Raw genomic sequence first — 18,095 nt, 5'->3', positions numbered from 1 at the left:
GGAAAGCACTGGGGAAAGCTTTTCAATTAAATCCTAATCCAGCTTCTTGGTGGAGCAGGACTTGTTATCCTTATCTGAAAACACGTCAGTTTGCTTGATGGTGCGCATTACTGTTTCAGATGGCATGCTTTTCTTCTACTCAAGTCAGCAGTAGGGGTAGAGGTGGAAGCCAGGGGGAGGTGGGGACATTTTCTAAGTATGACATGGTCATGGCAATTGTGAAGTCATATTAATTACACCAGCTGGCATTGGTCATAGACAACTAACAGATTCTAGGAGAGGAAATGTTATATCTAACTGTGTGCCCACCAGCTCTAATGGGTAATTCTAAACCATAAATCTGGAAAGAGATTTGTAGGGAATAACAGGGGCTGACAAGGGGGGAGGGAAGGAAATTAGAGAGAGTGGGGGTGGGTAGTAACCAGAATGCAGGTAAACATGTATAAAAGTATCAAACAGATTTTATTAATAAAGAAAAAGATAAATTGCAGCTATCCGAGAAGATGAAGATAAGCACCTCTAGGAACTTAGCAGAGGTGCAGTGTTAATGTCACTGAGAAAGTGGTTGTGATAGAAAAGAAGGTGTCCCAACGGAAGTGATCCTGAAAAACACTTCACAGTAAGGGCCTGAGATAGATCACTGAATCTATTCTGAGAAAAAAGATAAAGAAATAATAGGATAAATAGGTAGATCACTGAATCTACACTGAAAAGAAAAAGGGGAAGATATAAAAATGACAAAAAGGGAAGATTACTGAATCTATTATGAAAAGAAAAAAGAGAAAATATGAATATGATAAGATAAAAAGGTCATTTTTTGAATTTACTTTTAAAAAGGAACTACTTGTTTTAAATAGGATAAGTAATGAAATTTTTTGTCTGAGTTTATCAAATGTTACTGGACTGGATGTGTTAATATATATAATGGAGTTTTTTATCTGAATCTGTCAAATGTCAATGGACTAGACATTGTTAATGTAATTCTTGACTGTATATATTGTATATACTTATTGGATAGTTTTTCTTGTATTAGTTATAATCTTTTTTAAATTTTAGACAAAAAAGGGGAAATGTGGTGGTATTGTGTTCCCCAAAATATTGTGCACCCTAATAAATTTATCTGGGGTCAGAGACAGAACAGCCACTAGATACAAAGGCTAGAAAATGGTGGCACTCACACCTTTAATCCTAGCACTCCAGAGGTAGAAATCCCTCTGGATCTCTGAGTTCAAGGCCACATTGGAAACGGCCAGGCATGGTGACACATGCCTTTAATCCCAGAAAGCCAGCCTTTAATCCCAGGGAGTGGTGGTAGAAAGCAGAAAGGTATATAAGGCGTGAGGACCAGAAACTAGAAGCATTTGGCTGGTTAAGCTTTTAGGTTTTGAGCAGCACGGTTCAGCTGAGACCCATTCTGGATGAGGACTCAGAAGCTTCCAGTCTGAGGAAACAAGACCAGCTGAGAAGTTGGCCAGGTGAGGTAGGCTGTGGCTTGTTCTGTCTCTCTGACCTTCCAGTTCACCCCAGTACCTGGCTCAGGTTTGATTTTATTAATAAGACTCTCTAAGATTCCTGCTACAAGGGCCTATCAGATATGTTTCATGGCAGTGAAGTAGGGTTACGTGGTGGGGAGTTGCCACCATGGAACAGTCTAAAGACTGGCCAGGTCACTGACTTCACCTGGCTTGACTCCAGATGTTGGTGGTGAGTGGAGGGACTAACTCGGTGGAATTGGTGTGATCACTGTGAGGTCTGGCTTCTCTGATAGGTGCTCAAGAAAGATGCCAGCAAGAGCTCTGCCACCTCACCTCCTAACACTTTCGTAATCGTCAAACACAACAAACCATGTGTCTCTCTACTCCATGGACAGTGAATCCACTTCATTATTGCTGAGGAGAGAAGAGACTCGCTGCCAAACAGTGAATGAAATGGTCTCTAAGTAACGTGTGGGAGAGGTGATTCTACTCTCTACATTAAGTCTCTATAGCATATGCTTAGAAGTGTGTGTATATCATTCCAGAGAAAGCTTGATAGAATAAAAGTGTGGAGAGTTAATTCAGTTACAGAAAGGAACAGAATTGTTTGCCAAGGTTACACAAGAAGACTAAGACAACCACCCCTCGTCCTAGTCTTGATACTTGTTTTGTAAGGAAATACAGGACTTTAATTCCCAATGTCTCCAATATTTTAAGTTACAATTTGTTATAATAAGCTATTTTTCTTTTTTCATTTTTCTATATTATAATTGGCTTGAGAGTTTTTAATAGTTTGAGAAAACAAAAATTTATAAAGATCACAAAAAATGTATTTTTTCCACTAAGATGGCTTTTGTGTGTTTTCTGCTTTTTCTTAGCTAGGGTTATGAGAAAACATGACCAAAGCAACTCGGAGAGTAAAAAGGGTTTATCTCAGTGACAGTTGCATGTCACAGTCCACTACTGAAGTCAGGACAGGAACTCACACAGGGCAGGGACCTGGAGGCAGGAGCTGGTGCAGAGGCCGTGGATGGCTGCTGCTTACTGGCTTGATCCCCATGGCTTGCTCAGCCTGCTTTCTTACAGCACCCAGGCCCACAAGCCCAGCAGTGGCTGTACCCACAGTGGACTGGGCCCTCACATCAATCACTAAGTAAGACAGTGCTTCACAGGCTTGCCCACAGGCCAGTCTGGTAGAAGCATTTTCTCAACTGAGGCTCACTCTTCCAAAATGACTCTAGCATGTGTCAAGTTGACATAAAACTTGCCTACAAATGCTTACAATCATTTTTGCAGCTTTCTATCTCTATGCTAAGGACTATTTTTGTTTAAAGTTTTTCTGTTTAATCTTTTTTAAATATGGAAATGTAAGTGGCATTTTCTGTTTCATTTTATTTTTTGAGGGTATAATATAATTACATAATTTCCCCATTCCCTTTCAACTCTCTCCAAACCCTCCTATATAACCACTCCTTGATCTTCTTCAATTATGACCATTCTAAGTTGAAAATACTGGAAATTAAAAATTCATTTATATTGGTTAATTTTGTATTGTTATGTTAAAACACCATGACTGAGGCAACTGATGAAAGAAAGACTATATTTGGGCGTATGGTTCCAGAGGTGAGTTCAGAATGGCAGAGTAGAGGCATGGTAGCAGAGCCGGAAGCTACGGAACTTCAGGATGCCGGCAGCCCAGAGAGCTGACTTGAAATGGTGTGAGTTTTCAAATTCTCCAGGGCCACCTCAAGTAGCTATTTCCTCCAACAAGGCTACACTTCCCAAACCTTTCCAAACAGCGCCACCAACTGGAGACTAGGGGCATCTCATCCTAACCACCACATATCCCTGAAGAATAAGATACTACAGCCTCACCTACTCTTCAGAACTGTTCAGAACATTTCTGTTCATCAACCGTTAGACAAGATCATCTAACGTTGTCTGTTTTATAGTGAAGTCTTAAATGAGATGGCTTAGTGGATATAGGCACTGACTGCCAAGTGTGCTTAGGAGTTCAGTTCCCAGGACCCATGTGATAGAACGAGAAAACTGACTCGTTCAAATTGTCCTCTGACCTCCACATGCACACTGTGGCCCTCGAATGAACATGTGTACACACAGACACAAGCAAATAAGGAAATAAATGATTGTAATGAAAAAAAAAATTTTTTTTTTCTAGACAGGTTTCTCTGTGTAGCCTTGGCTGTTCTGGAACTTGCTCTGTAGATGGCCTCAAACTCATAGAGATCCTCCTGCCTCTGCACGCCGAGTGCTGGGATTAAAGGCATGTGCCACCACTACTACCCAGTCCTGAAAAAATATTTAATATAATTTATTGAATAATATACTGAGAATAAAAAACAAAATAATGATATAGATACACTTTAGCATTGTCATAAAGTAAAAAAATATAAGTCTATTATTTATGTCTGAATTTTCTTTTGTTTTGTTTTTGTTTTTGTTTTTCAAGACAGGGTTTCTCTGTAAAACAGCTATGGCTGTCCTAGAACTTCACTCTGTAGACCAGGCTGGCCTCAAACTCACAGAGATCTGCCTGCCTCTACCTCCTGAGTGCTGGCTTAAAGGCATATGTCACCACCTCCTGACTCAGAATTTTTTGTAGCATTAAGAAATACTAAGTTATAATTGTATTGTATTGTAATTCTGATAGCTATAATGCAAGAACAGAAAACTATCCCAGAATCTTAATTTAAGCAAAAGATTGTGTCTTACATGTTCTAACAAACTTTCCCCATACTGAGTAATTTATCAAAAAACAAATTTGTTGTTTACAGCTTTGGAGACACCACCATCAAGGTGCCAGGAGACTTGGTGTACTACAGGGCCCATTCTCCTGTTTGGTACCTTTTATGTCTTTTCATAACAGATGAGGTAGTCAAGCTCCCTTGGGCCTCTTCTACAAAGTTACTAATGGAAGAGCCCTTCTTCCATCTCGAAGGCCTAGCCTGCTAGTGCCCTGGGCCTCCTTAGCCATGTAGGATCTTGGAGAACACCTCATCAGACTTCTTCAGTGATTGGCATGTGAAAGTCTGTTTTCTGTAAAATTTTCAACTTGCAGAACACAATAGATAAACCAAATTTTCATGATTCTTTTCCAAATACCTTCTCACTTTTTCATACTTAAGTAAATGGATTTACTCTCTCTAAAACAAACATCTTTTTTTTTTTTTCATAGATTTTCTGTGAAGACCCTGATTGATCGGTCTTGCTTTGAAACAATTGATGATTCGTCTCCTGAATTTAATAATTTTGCAGCTGTTCTGGAACAAATTCTAAGTCACCGGCTAAAAGGTAACAGCATTAATATATTATTTATTCTTCCTAAAAATCCTGTGTAGGAAAATAACCTTTTTAGAAGTCTTCAAGTCTGCTGTGGTTTGGGTACCAATCATACTATACTTTAAAAAAAACCACAAATCTGACATCAGAATATCTGATCTTTTGGTCTATGTCATCGAGAAAGAATCTGTTTTTAATATTTACACTCATTTCTAGAATACATTACTAATGTTGAGTATGGATGTGGTGCCACACGCCTTTAATCTCAGCACTTAAGAAACAGATACAGATGCCAGCCTGAGCTATGCAGTAAGACTCTTCTTCGTCTGACTGTGTCTCCTAATAAAACCCACTGCAGAAGCTGCACCATAAGTGTTGTGCTGAAGTCAAGTGTTTAGCCTCCTCAGCAACGCTGCACCCTCGCCATGTGTTCCTATAGCGCTGCTTCAGGCAGGACAAGGGGTCACAGGGTGAGAAGAGCCTTCTCTTGTAGTCTGATGAAGAAGTATGCTCAGTAGTACTTCTTTTTTCTTTTTCTGTTTTTATTTTGAGACAGGAACTTTCTATGTAGTCTTGCTCTTCTGGCACTCACTTTATTGACCAAGCTGGACTCCCAACTCACAAAGTTCTGTCTGCCTCTGCCTCCCATGTCAGGGACCTTCTCTGACCTGTCAAAGGGTTCTTGGGGGAGGAAAGAAGAAGGAGGAAGTACTAGATGGAAATATAGATGGAGATGACAAGAAAGACAGAGACACAGGATAGCTTCAGGAGGGCCCAGGGTCAGTACCCAGTCTCTCTGAGATTTATTCTAATGAACTTTTTATACACTACCAAGGAGGGAGGCAAAAGACCTCCCACTTTCAAGATCAAAGCACAATGTACAGCCCAGTGTAGACCCTTCAAAACACCTGATAACCACGCCCCTGGCCAAATCATCCTATTATGCAGCCCTACTGGGTAAAGCAAGCTCAGATTGTCTGACCTTGAATTAAGGCCTTACTAGGGAGCTTCTGTGGGCTGGCACACTCCCAGTGCTGGGATTAAAGGTGTACACCACTGCACGCAGCCCACTCAGTAGTGTTTCTAATTGGTGGACTTACAGCCTTTTGTTTGAACACGTCTGATCTCTGGGAACTAGTAAGGCAGTTCATGAAGGTTTTGGACAGTTTAGGTAGTTAGAAAATTCTTCCATTTATGAGTCAGCAAGATGGTTCAGGAGGCAAAGGTGTTTGTAGCCAAGCTTGACTTCTCAAATTTGATTCCAGTGACCCACAAGGTAGAAGGAGAGAACCTACTTCCACAAGTTGTCCTCTGACCTCTACACCTGTGCTGTGACATGTACACACACACACACACACACACACACACACACACACACACACAGTAGGTGTGCACACTAAATATAATTTTAAAAATTAAAAAAGAAAATTCTTATGTATGCCCAGCTAATAAATCCCAGTGTGCTGTGACTTTTTCCTGGTAAATTTTCAAATGTGAGCTTAAAAGCTGTTCAGGGTTCCTGTTATAAAAAGCCTCTCTGCGGTCTCCTCCTGTCACTCCCGGTAGACAGCCGTCTGCAGACCCTTCAGTCTCTGACTGCCCCAGTGTGGTTTGTTACCCCTCCTGTGTGTCGCTGAGCTGTCACTGCTCCTCTTAGAAGCCGGTGCCGAGACTGGAAAGGGACTCCAGTGGTATAAATCCTGTAGTTTTCATAACTTAGGAGTCAACTGTTTGAAATTGCCCATGCCACATATTTGGTTCATAGTCAAATTAAAGCCAAAATATAATCCCAAGGCCTTCTTAAATTCTGCTTCTTTTATGTTTTATGTCACTGAATTATTTGAGTGAGATGAAGTTTCTTAGGGACAAATGCTGTATCTTAGTTATTTTTTAATTATATTTCTATTCTATAAAACACTGTGACTAGAAGCAACTTACAAAAGGAAGAGTTTGCTTAGGCTTGTGACTCTAGAGGGCTGAGAGCCCTTCAGGGCGGGAGGCCCGGCAGGCATCAGGTGGACATGGCAGCAGGGCCGAAAATGGAGGGCTCACAGCTGGAACCACAAGCAGGGAGCAGAGAAAACTGGGAGTGACTTAAGTTCTCAAGCTGGTCCTAGTAACATACTTCCTCCAGGACAGTCACACCTTCCAAACAAGGCCAGCAACTGGGGACCAAGTATTCCCAAATACCTGAGGCCATGGGCCATGTTTATGATTCAAGCTACCACATGCAGTTTTATTTACCTTGTCACCTACTTCAGAAATAGACAAGATGACTATAAAATTGCAAATGTTGTCACACCTTACTTTATAATGGAATCGTGTTCTAAGAAATGCATTATTAGGCAATCTTGTCACTGTATAAATCATAAAATATACTTCCACAAACTGAGGGGACTATATCACTAGCCAATATAATCTATGGAACTTGCCTGTTATATGTGGTTCATGGTTGACTAAAACCTTGTTATATGGCACCTTATTATAAATGGAAATTATACCCCATATTTATGAATTAAAGTATTAAAAATTAATAATCCATGTATACCACCCCAAACTACAGATTCTAGCAAGTTTCTATACCAGTAGTTCTCAGCCTGTGGGTTGTGACCCCATTTGGGTTGAATGACCCTTTCACAGGAGTCTCATATCAGATATCTTGTATGTCTGATATTTATATTATGATTCCTCACAGTGGCAAAATTAAAGCTATGAAGTAGCAACAAAAATAATTTTATGATTGGGGTCACCACACCATGAGAAACTTCATTAAAGTGTTGCAGTATTAGGAAGGTTGAGAACCACTGTTCTATATATACAATGCTATTTTTCATAGGTGTAAAAAAATCCTAAAGTCCATATACCACTGCTTACACACCTGAATGTCTAAAACTGTCTTGAGCAAAAGAAACAGAACTGGAGACTCTGAACCAAACTATATACAGCTGGGAATGGTGGTGCATGCCTGAGAGTCCAGCACTCAGCAGGCTGAGGCAGAATTGCTGGCTGTAGGCCAGACTGGTCTACAGAGTGTGGCCCTCGGCTGGGGATTAGTGGGAATACCACAGACCAACCAATGGAAAAAGTTGGCTTCATTTTTAACAGAGGTACAGTAATACATGATTGGAAATCCCTAGAAAGCCAAAGTGAAGACAGTGGGGCAAGCCACAGAGCAGGGTACATGAGCTAATTACATATTTGAAGAAGGGTTTATATTCAGAGTCTCCAGAGACTTGATATATAATGTGATTGTCAGTACACAGAGAGCACATACAATAAAATTAAAATGTATGAAATGGAAATAAACAAAAGTGAACCAATTATATAAATCAGTAAACAAAACTGTACATGATAGTGTGAAAATGACCAAATGACAAGCTCAGTTAAAAATACACGAGTTGAGCAGACAATACACACACACACACACACACACACACACACACACACACACACAATGATATGTAATCAGCATGTAAATATGTAAAAAAGATGCTGTCAAAATTATTATTAGAGAAATAAAATTGGTCTGAGGAGCTGGGCATTGGGCAAATCCTTCAATCCCAGCACTTGGGAGGCAGAGGCAGGTGGGTGGGTCTCTGTGAGTTCAAGGCCAGCCTGGGCTACATAATGAGTTCTAGGACAGCCAGGGCTATGTAGAGAGTACCTGTTTCAAAAACAAATGAAAGAACAAATTGTCTGAGGGTGTCTCAGGATTCCCAGGCTTTAAGCAGAAGTCTGTTTAGGAAAACAAGTACTACAAAGAGAACGAATGGGCACGACACAATGATTAGCAGTTCACTAAGCTCAGAACTGTGGATTTTAATAAAATTTTCATGAAAATTGTTAAAGTGAATGGCACATCCATGGGGATGTGAGAGACTATATTTCCCTTTAGGACATTTATTCTCTTGGTTCTCTAGAAAAGTACACAATGAGGGTGTTGAAACCATGAATTAAGGGATAGTATACCGAATCTGAGATCTTTCAAGGCCACAGACTTCATGAGGGCATGTGTGGGGAAATTCCTGGCACCTTAGGTTTTTGCTGTAGGGTGGACACCTATTTGCAATCCCAAGAATGATTAACCACATAGGAACATTCTGAGCATTCATAGGAGCATTAGAAGGCACAGCTACCAAGCTAGAGGTGTTGTTTTGTTGGTCCCTCATGTCTAACTCCTTTCTGAGACTGTTCCAGGTCTCAGGACTGATCTTACAAGTGTTGGTTAAAACATTTTGTGATGTTGAAAACTGAAGTTTTGCAGTGAAGACTGGGGTCAGAGTTTCGTGTTCAAGTCACAGGGTCCACAGAGAGGGAACGGAACGTGAGCTGACTGTAGGACTCCCTCTCCCAGCCCTGCATTCCTCTGCCTTCCACCTAACAAAACCACAGAGAGCTCCCTCTGTACACTTACCAAATTCTGAGAGCTACATGGAGAGAAGCCAGAGCTCTCATGCATTGTTGCTGGCATAAAATACTATACAGCATCTTTAAGAAAACGTGATCTTTTATAAGATGAGTATACTTTTATTCCCCAGAAATCCTGGGCCTTTATTCAAGAGACATAAACACCTATGTTTATGCAAAACTATTTAGAACAGCTTTATTTATACTTGTCAGAAACCAGAAGCAACCCAGATATCTTCCACTTGATAAAAGGCTAGCTATCATATACAACAAAAAAATTCAGTAATAGAAAATATATTTCTACTTTGCAACATGTGTGAATATCAAATGAATTATGATAAATATGTGATGTAAAATTATGAAAAATCCATTTATTTGATGTTTTGGAAAAGGCTACACTGTACTGTCCAAGACTAGGTCAGTGGTTATGAAAGACCCCCGCTCCATTATGAGGACATGGACATGGGGTTTTGGGCCAATGAAATGTCCCCCCCCCCAATAACTTAGCCTAAGAAACGCCATTCTGAAGGAATCAGAAAAACAGGAGTTCACAACCATAGCCAGCCACCCGGCCTTGACAGAGATAACTATGGCCATCCATCCAGCCTTGAGAGAGATAACTGTGGTCGGCGGCCTTGGGAGAAAAACAGTTGAGTCAAATCAGGATATTTTATGGCTGGCCCCCTGGCCTTGAGGAATAAGCAGCTGGCCTGGGCAAGGCCAAATCAGCCACACACATACGACCCCAAGTTCACCCTGGCCTTCTTTGAAACAACCAATAGGGACCCTGTAACTATGCTTCTCGCTTCTGTAACCGCGCCTCTGCCCCTGGGATCCCATAAAAAGTCCCCCTTGCCCTAGGAAAGGGCGCAAGTCCTCCAAGAGACTTCGCCCCAGGTACCTGGTCTAAATAAACCCTCTTGCTTTTGCATCTGATCTGTGGTTTCGGTGTGTTCCTTGGGTTTGGGGTCTCTCCCGGAGGAAGATCTCAGCTGGGGGTCTTTCAGTTACAGGTTGGCAGGTTGACTACATAGCATCAACATGCTGGAGGGGTTTTGGGTGATGGAATTGGTATGTTTCTTTTGTTTATAGTATGTGTCTTCTGTGTTTCCAAAGTTTGATACAAATGTCTAGGAACAATGAATTTATTAAAAATGAGTTTATAATTCCCTCAAGGGAGGAGCGTGTGTTTTCGTTATAATACCTGAAATTCAATTCTTTGATCCCCAGTTACTTTAGAAGGTTGGGTAGTTCGTCACAAAGTGCAGTAGAGTAAGTCTCAAGGACCATTCATTTGCCGTTACCTCTCCATGTTTTTCTTAACTAAATCCTACTTGTTTCATCTATTTGGAAATGAGTCATAACCTGAAGTCTCTATTCTTTCTCTGGAACAGATGCCTTAACTTTGAACTTTGTTATTTTGTATGTACTTTCTGGTTTTTCTTTCCATTTTAAACTCCTTAGAATATTGTACACACATTCATGCACTATTCTTTTTATTCCATTTATTCTGGTTGTTGAGCATCCCATCTGTCTTAGTTAGGGTTTCTATTGCTGTGAAGAGACACCATGACCACAGCAACTCTTACAAAGGAAAACATTTGATTGGGGTGGCTTACAGTTTCAGAGGTTTAGTCCATTATCATCATGGTGGGACATGGCAGCGTGCAGGCAGACATGGTGCTGGAAAAGGAGCTGAGAGTTTTAATCTTTATCATCAGGCAATAGGAAGTGAACTGTGTACCACACTGAGTGTAGGTTGAGCAAAGGAGACCTTAAAACCCACCCCCACAGTGACACACTTCCTCAACAAGGCCACACCTTCTCCAACAAAGCCATGCCTCTTAATAGTGCCACTCTCTTTGGTGGCTATTTTCTTTCAAACCACCACACTGTCCATTCTGTTTTTCAGTCACCCATCCAGGCAGGATATAGGCTACAAGGATTAATAAGGCATGCTATTTCTTGACACCTGTATTTAAAGGGTATAAAGAAGATAATTTAGCAGTGTTATGTGAATGAGTCATGTCGTTTTAAAAGTATTACTAATTGTGATGTAATACAAAGGAGTTAGTAATCTCTGCTTGATTTAGGGGAAAGTTTCAAATGGGAAAGAGGCCTAAAAGTGGCTTAAAGGAAATGCAGCTTAATTTTTTAAATGCCATTTGTAACTTTGCTCATTTAATGAGTTAGTAGATCAACAGCTAGGGAGTCTGCATGAGACCAACCTAGTCCCTCTGCATATGGGTGACAGTTGTGTAGCTTGGTCTGTTTGTGGGGCCCTGAGCAGTGGGGCCAGGACCTGTCCCTGGCTCATGAGCTGGCTTTTTGGAATCTATTCCCTATGGTGGGCTGCCTAGCTCAGCCTTGACGCAGGGGGAGGAACTTGGTCCTGCCTCAACTTGATAAGCCATACATTGTTTACTCTCATGGAGGCCTTACCCTTTTGGAGGAGTGGATGGTGGGCGGGGGGGAGGCTAGAAAAGAGGTGAGAGGAGGGAACAGGAGGAGAGGAGGGAGGGGAAACTGTGGTTGGTATGTAAAATAAAAAAATTACAAAAAAAAAAAGAAAAAGAAAAAATTAGCAGTTAAGTGGTCAGAAATAGTCTTATAAAGTTCAACTGGGTGATACGGTAGTTGAATTTATTAAAGGTTATAGAAAATAGTTAAGTGGAAAGGGTTCTGCAGCATTCTAAAGAGCTGCAAAACAGTCCTAACATATCACATATTAAAGAAAAAAATCAAGATGTGACATGTCATTTCTTCTGAATTAATCTGCTCATTATTCTTACAAATATTGGACTAAATGACTCATATTCAATTGGGGATTTTTATTGATCCTGAACATTTTCTCAGTTGCTCTGTGTTAATCTTTTCTTTGTCCTTAAGCTATCACACTGTCCTTAGCCTTTTCACCTTTCTGACTGTACCAGGTACATGCCAACACAGAATGTCATTGCTTGCCTTTCCCTGTGTAGGGGCTATCTTCCAGTATGTGAATGGTCAGTGCCACCATTTACTTGAGAACTACTCAGTGAGGTCTACCCCATTCACAATGTTTAAAAGTATGAATCATCTTTCCATCTCTTACCACCCCCTCACTCCTGACATCTTTTTTCTCTGTATTATTTTTAAGTCTGTCTAATATATTGTATGATTTTCTCATTATTATTCATTGTCCTTTTTCAGGGCTAATAACTTTGTCTCACTGTTAATATATTCCAGGTATCTGTTACATTGAGGTGCTGGATGTTCAGTGAAAAATTATAAATTTGAACATTTAATGCAGAAACAATAATTTCCCCCAATAACATTAAACTCCCTTGGTTTGACACTGCATAATTTCTGTAGTCCAACTGGATTGTTCTGATACCTAAGCCTTGGCTTCAGCCTCAAAGTGCTTCCTGACTTAGATGGTAAATAGTCACCTCCCTATGTGGCTGTCTTTTGAAGTGAGTATAAACACTCTTAGAAACAATAGGTAAAGATAAACCTGTCCATTTGGCTTTTGAGTTTTCTTTGTTCATTTCTGAAGGCTTTCCAACTTCTGATTCCTGGTTTGCACACAAAATGAGACTTGAATTGTTTCTTAGTGACGTGAACACAAGTCATCCAATAAGAGCCCGTAGACTCAGGCCAAAACATGATACCAGAGATAAGAGACTGCTCTCATTGCCGGGATTTGGTGTTTAGACAATGGACAAGGCCATCTGAGAAATACCCTTTTTAAGTTAAGTGCTTGGAAATTTAAGAAAGTCTCAGCAGATTTTTAAGTTAAAAAATCATATTTAAATAATTTCTGAAGCATAGGGTTTTATGTTCTATGGAAAATTTGATTTACTGTCTTAAATCTTACAGAAAATAAAATAATTATTAATGTGTCTTAGTAAATTTAAGGTTTACTTGTTTAACTGCAGATTCTAAAAATAGAAACTCATAGTTTCTAAGCCAACTTTAGAGAAAACAGTTAATCACTGGAAAAAATAAGTCTTTAAATTTCTGTACTTTTCACATATTATTTTCAATATCCATTATATTCCTGTGCTTTCTCTTTTCTTCACTGTAGAGCCCTCATCATTTCTTGTTTTTCTGATGCTTTTTGAGTAGACTCTTGACAGTGAAATTTTATTCTGTTACTGTTTATGGATGCCTGAACTACTTTACATTTCTATTAAAAGTAGAGGAAAAGCAAGGGGGAAAAGGACAAAAGCCCATCATGATTTAGATTTTTCTGTATATACTTTCATCTTTTGGGGGTACCCATCTCCTCTTTGCCCTTTTTTCTTCTCACCATTCAGAAAAGAGGTATGGTATTCAAATATAAAGTTGTAGTAGTATAAAAATGTCCAAAATTACCAAATATAACTGCAAATTACAATTTTGTATATAATTCACGACATAAAGTATACTGTTTTAACTAAAGTGTACTTTTCATCGGATTTCGGTATATTTGCAGTTATGCAGCTATCAGTTATACCTGCCCCCAGAACATTTTATATGCAGCTATCAGTGATACCTGCCCCCAGGACATTCTATATTCAGCTATCAATGATACCTACCTCCAGAACATTTTATATGCAGCTATCAGTGATACCTGCCTCCAGAACATTTTATCAGCCCTAAAAGCAGCTCCTACCTATTAATTGTTGTCTTTCTCCACCTTCATCCACCCACTGGCAACCATTAAACTACTGTCTATGCCAATGTATTTAGTTATTCTGGACATTTCATAAACTATCTGCCCTTCTGTATTTGGTTTTGTGTATACTTTCTTTGACTTAGCACAGGGTTTTCAAACCATGTTATTGTACATCAGGACTATATTCTTTTTTTGTGATTGGATGATGGTCCATTATATGGATATGCTCCCTTTTGTGTATTCATCCATTAGTTAATGGACATTTGCATTTTTATGTATTTTTGCTCTTATAAATAATGCTGTTAGATGTATCCATGTACAAGTTCTTGTTTCTGCATGTTTTCTCTTTTTGTGGATATGATTTCCACTTTATTTAATTTTTGACAAGTATATAGTATTTATTATGTGAACTTTCAGCAGTTGATTTCTTCTAAGAGTTTCCTTCATACAGACATACTATGTGTCAGTGAAATCCATTTTTACATAGCACTTTAATTTCTTCAGTTATTTCCTAATAACAGTAGCTAATGAATTATTGGAATTGTGGTTATTGAAAACAAAGTGTTTATAAAATTTCAATTTTATTTGTTGTTAAATTCACTACCAAAAGGCCTTTACCAACAATAATGTATGTGATTGCTATTTTCTGATATCTCATTTAATTGCTATTGTTAATATTTAACTTTTTATTTCATGGAGAGTAAGTATTGTTATAGCATTGAAAGTCTAAAATTCGAAAACCAAGCCCCGACATATTAAGCACTTGCTTCTGTGCTAACAACACTGTATTTGAGGGCTGGGGCTGATGAAAAGCAAAAACTGTATCTCAAGTATTTGTACTTGTTAAACAACAGAGATAAATGGCCTTCACATTTTACAACTAGATCATGGAGTCCTTTTAACCTGTGAATTTGAAATTTACTTATTCGCAGAGAATTTTTTTTTATGGTTTTAAGCTTAAAGCCTTGGAGAAAATTTTTATCTTTATTTTATAGTAATACCACTTTTAAAACCCCAAGAAAACATAGAATTCAAAGAAAAGATGTATTCTACCACATATGGGGGGATTATCATTATTGATAAACATAAAACTTCATGTTTATTTATTTGTAGCCTTTTGGGTTTTCACCAGAGGAATTGGGCATTTACAGCTTAACCTGTAAATTACTTGCATAAAATAATTTGCAGTTTTATAATCATTAAAAAAAGTCCTATTTTATTTGCTTGTAAATTTTATTATATAAAGTTAGTAACAAGTTTGGTTACTTGATTGCTCTAACATTTCCTTTTATAATATAATAAGCATTTCTTATTTTGTAAAACAGAGAGGAAATTATAAAATGTAGGGGACTGTTCATACTTGGAGGGTGTCCTAATCTGAATTCTGTATTTTTCTGGGTTTTTTTTTTTTGTTTTGTTTTTTTGAGACAGGGTTTCTCTGTGTAGCTTTGCGCCTTTCCTGGAACGCTCTCTGTAGCCCAGGCTGACCTCGAACTCACAGAGTTCTGCCTGCCTCTGCCTCCCGAGTGCTGGGATTAAAGGCATGCGCCACCACCGCCCAGCTTGGTTTTCTAATCTTAGTGAGTTGCTTGTCTTAAATTATTGGTAAATTTTTGGTATTGTTACACATTTCTCTTAAAAATAGAAATCAGCTGCAAGGTACTCTACCTGAGGACTGTGCTTGGTTCCCACTGTGATCTATAACACAGTCTCTTTGACACCATGATGGAGTGGTTAGTTTGAAATGTCTGTTGTGTTTGCATATATACTATACTTTAAATTGTTGAATTGCTTTTTACAGCTTTTTTGAGGCTTTACATAAAACTGAAATGACTGCATGTGCAGCTATATTTAATATATTTTTGGAATTGTTTTGATTATATTCTTATTCATAAATTTAGATACTTAAGTTTTATGGGAAGTATTAATTTCCATCCATTAGCAGTTGAGTCATATATTTATTTATCCAGTTGTCATTGTTTAGTCTAATCTCTATTTTATTAAAATTATATACTTATTTGTTTTAAGGAAATTTTTATTAAAAACTTTAAGAGCATTTGCATAATTTAGGTATTCACAATTTTTAAATTGTTGGGTCTACAAAAACTTCTCTTCACAACAGTCTACCTATAAATAGCATGTTCTTCTATTTTATGTATATATTTATTTATATATAATATCTTATTCTGCTTTATCTTTTTAATAGTGTCTCACTCTGTGTTCCTGGCTAGGGTGACACTAACTGTGTAAGCCAGGCTGACCTCAAACTCACCAGGACGGCCTGCCTCTGCCTAGGGAGGCTGGGATTAAAGACATGCTCCTCTGCGCCCGGTTTGCTTTTTTTTTTCTTTTTTTAAAGACAGGATTTTTTTTTTTTAATTAAGAGATTTTCTATTCATTTTACATATCAACCATGGATTCCCCTGTCCTCCCTCCTCCCACCCCCCAGCCTTCCCCCCCAACCCTCCATTCCCACTTCCTCCAGGGCAAGGTCTCACCAGGGGAGTCAGCAGAGCCTGGTACATTCAGCTGAGGCAGGTCCAAGCCCCTCCTCCCTGCACCATGGCTGCACAAAGTGTCTCACCATAGGCACTGGGCTCCAAAAAGCTGGCTCATGCACTAAGGACAGGTCTCGGTCTCACTGCCTGGGGCCCCCCTAAACAGTTCAAGCTAAACAACTAAGACAGGATTCTTATTCATAGCTCATGTTGGCCTTGAACTTGCTAAATAGCCTAGGCTTTCCTAAAACTCATAATTCTCTGCCTCAGCCCCTTGTATACTAAGACTAGATATGAACCATCACATTCAGTTTATAAATAGCATTTTAAAGCACCCTTTTAACAGTTGAAGAAAAGTTGTATATACTGTATTTTAAGATCATTTTACATTTTAACCTATGAAATGATGAAAATAGCAATATAGAAAATCATTGCTTTATTGTTGGCCAAATTGCAGTATGAGCTGTCCCCTTACCTCTATTCCCTGGGGACTCAGCCTCCTTGTGCATACCCAGGTTCCTCCGGCCTTTTTCTGCCACCCCTCTCTGCTTTTCCTTCCATCCCATTTCCACTCCTTTGTAACACTTGATAACCCTCAGAAATACTTTATACCAGAGATACCCAAGGGCCATCCTAGGCTGGGACTGAGTTAGGTGACTTTTACTCTCTTTCCTGTCCTTACTTTGTTTGGTCTCTGCAGACTTGTTCTTTGTCCTGCAGCCGCCTGCCAGAAAGAGCCTGTCTTCAAAGCCCACCTTCATTCCCTAAGAACTCAGCATCTAGGTGTGGACCCAGGGAGCCCCTGTTCATTCCCACCACTCTTTTCAGCCCTTCTCTCTAGCACATCTCCCTTCATTCTTTTGTGACACTTGCTAACCTCCAGAAACACTCTTTACCAAAGACCCTGTAGCCAACAGACTTGGCTAGGATTAAGAGTGAGCAATAGCAACCAAAGAAACAGAACACTAGTAAAGATGAGACCAGATAGCTATCAAGAATACTTCAAACATTGTAACTCCAGATGCCTAGGTCCTAGCACAAAAACATAAACATGAACACTGAAGATATTTTCCTCCTCTTGAAACCAACAACCCTACTACAATAGGCCCCAACAAAAGCAATTTAGTTGAAGCACATGACAAGGATCTCAAAGTAGCAATTGTGAATATGATCAATGACCTTAAAGAGGACACGAATCTGAGAAAGCATAAACAGTGGAATGAAATAAGGAGAACTTCAAGACATTAAAGTAGAATTTAACCAAGAAATAAGAACCCAAAGAAAACTGAAACTGAAAATTAAAAATTTAGGATGTCAAAAACCTCTGAAGTAAGCCTCACCAACAAGGCTAAAAGACATGGAAGAGAGAATTTCAGGTCTTAAAGACAAGGTAGAAATGGATAGCTCAGTCAAAGATGTTGTACCCAAAAAACCCAGGCACAAAACATCAGGAAATCTGGGACATTATGAAAAGACCAAACCTACAACAACAGGAATAGAGGAAGAAGAAACCCAGGTCAAAGGCACAGAAAATACTTTTAGCAAAATCATAGAATAAAATTGCCCCAATCTAAAGCTGCCTATCAAGGTACAAGAAGCATAAAAACACCAAATAAACAGACTAGAAAAGAAAAGTTCCGCAGCATATAATAATCAATAAACTATTGCAAATGAAATCTAAGAATCCATCAAAAAGATCACCATGATCAAGTTGGCTTCATCCCAGAGATTGAGGGATGGTTCAACATATATGAATCAGTAAATGTAACCCACCAT

The 18,095-nt window shown here is 39.1% G+C and overlaps 3 protein-coding genes across 4 annotated transcripts in view; 1 reads left to right on the top strand and 2 right to left on the bottom strand.

The window, feature by feature from the left end:
• Rundc3b (RUN domain containing 3B) overlaps positions 1–18,095 on the top strand; it is a 160,744-nt gene that overhangs the window by 14,612 nt on the left and 128,037 nt on the right. For both annotated transcript variants that reach the window (XM_042272720.2, XM_042272721.2), the window contains exon 2: positions 4,672–4,787. In XM_042272720.2, the coding sequence (XP_042128654.1) occupies positions 4,672–4,787 (116 nt within the window). The remainder of the gene's footprint in view (positions 1–4,671; positions 4,788–18,095) is intronic.
• Positions 1–18,095, bottom strand: part of LOC107402875 (ATP-dependent translocase ABCB1) — a 144,654-nt gene that overhangs the window by 108,143 nt on the left and 18,416 nt on the right. The window lies entirely within an intron of this gene.
• The window catches only part of LOC102911743 (multidrug resistance protein 2), a 259,280-nt gene that overhangs the window by 222,774 nt on the left and 18,411 nt on the right, over positions 1–18,095 (bottom strand). The gene's annotated exons all lie outside the window — the stretch shown is intronic.

This window comes from Peromyscus maniculatus, chromosome 3 (genome assembly GCF_049852395.1).
Source record: "Peromyscus maniculatus bairdii isolate BWxNUB_F1_BW_parent chromosome 3, HU_Pman_BW_mat_3.1, whole genome shotgun sequence".
Lineage (NCBI taxonomy): Eukaryota > Metazoa > Chordata > Mammalia > Rodentia > Cricetidae > Peromyscus > Peromyscus maniculatus.
The sequence above is the reverse complement of the archived record's forward strand: the minus strand, read 5'-3'. Positions and strand labels throughout refer to the sequence as shown.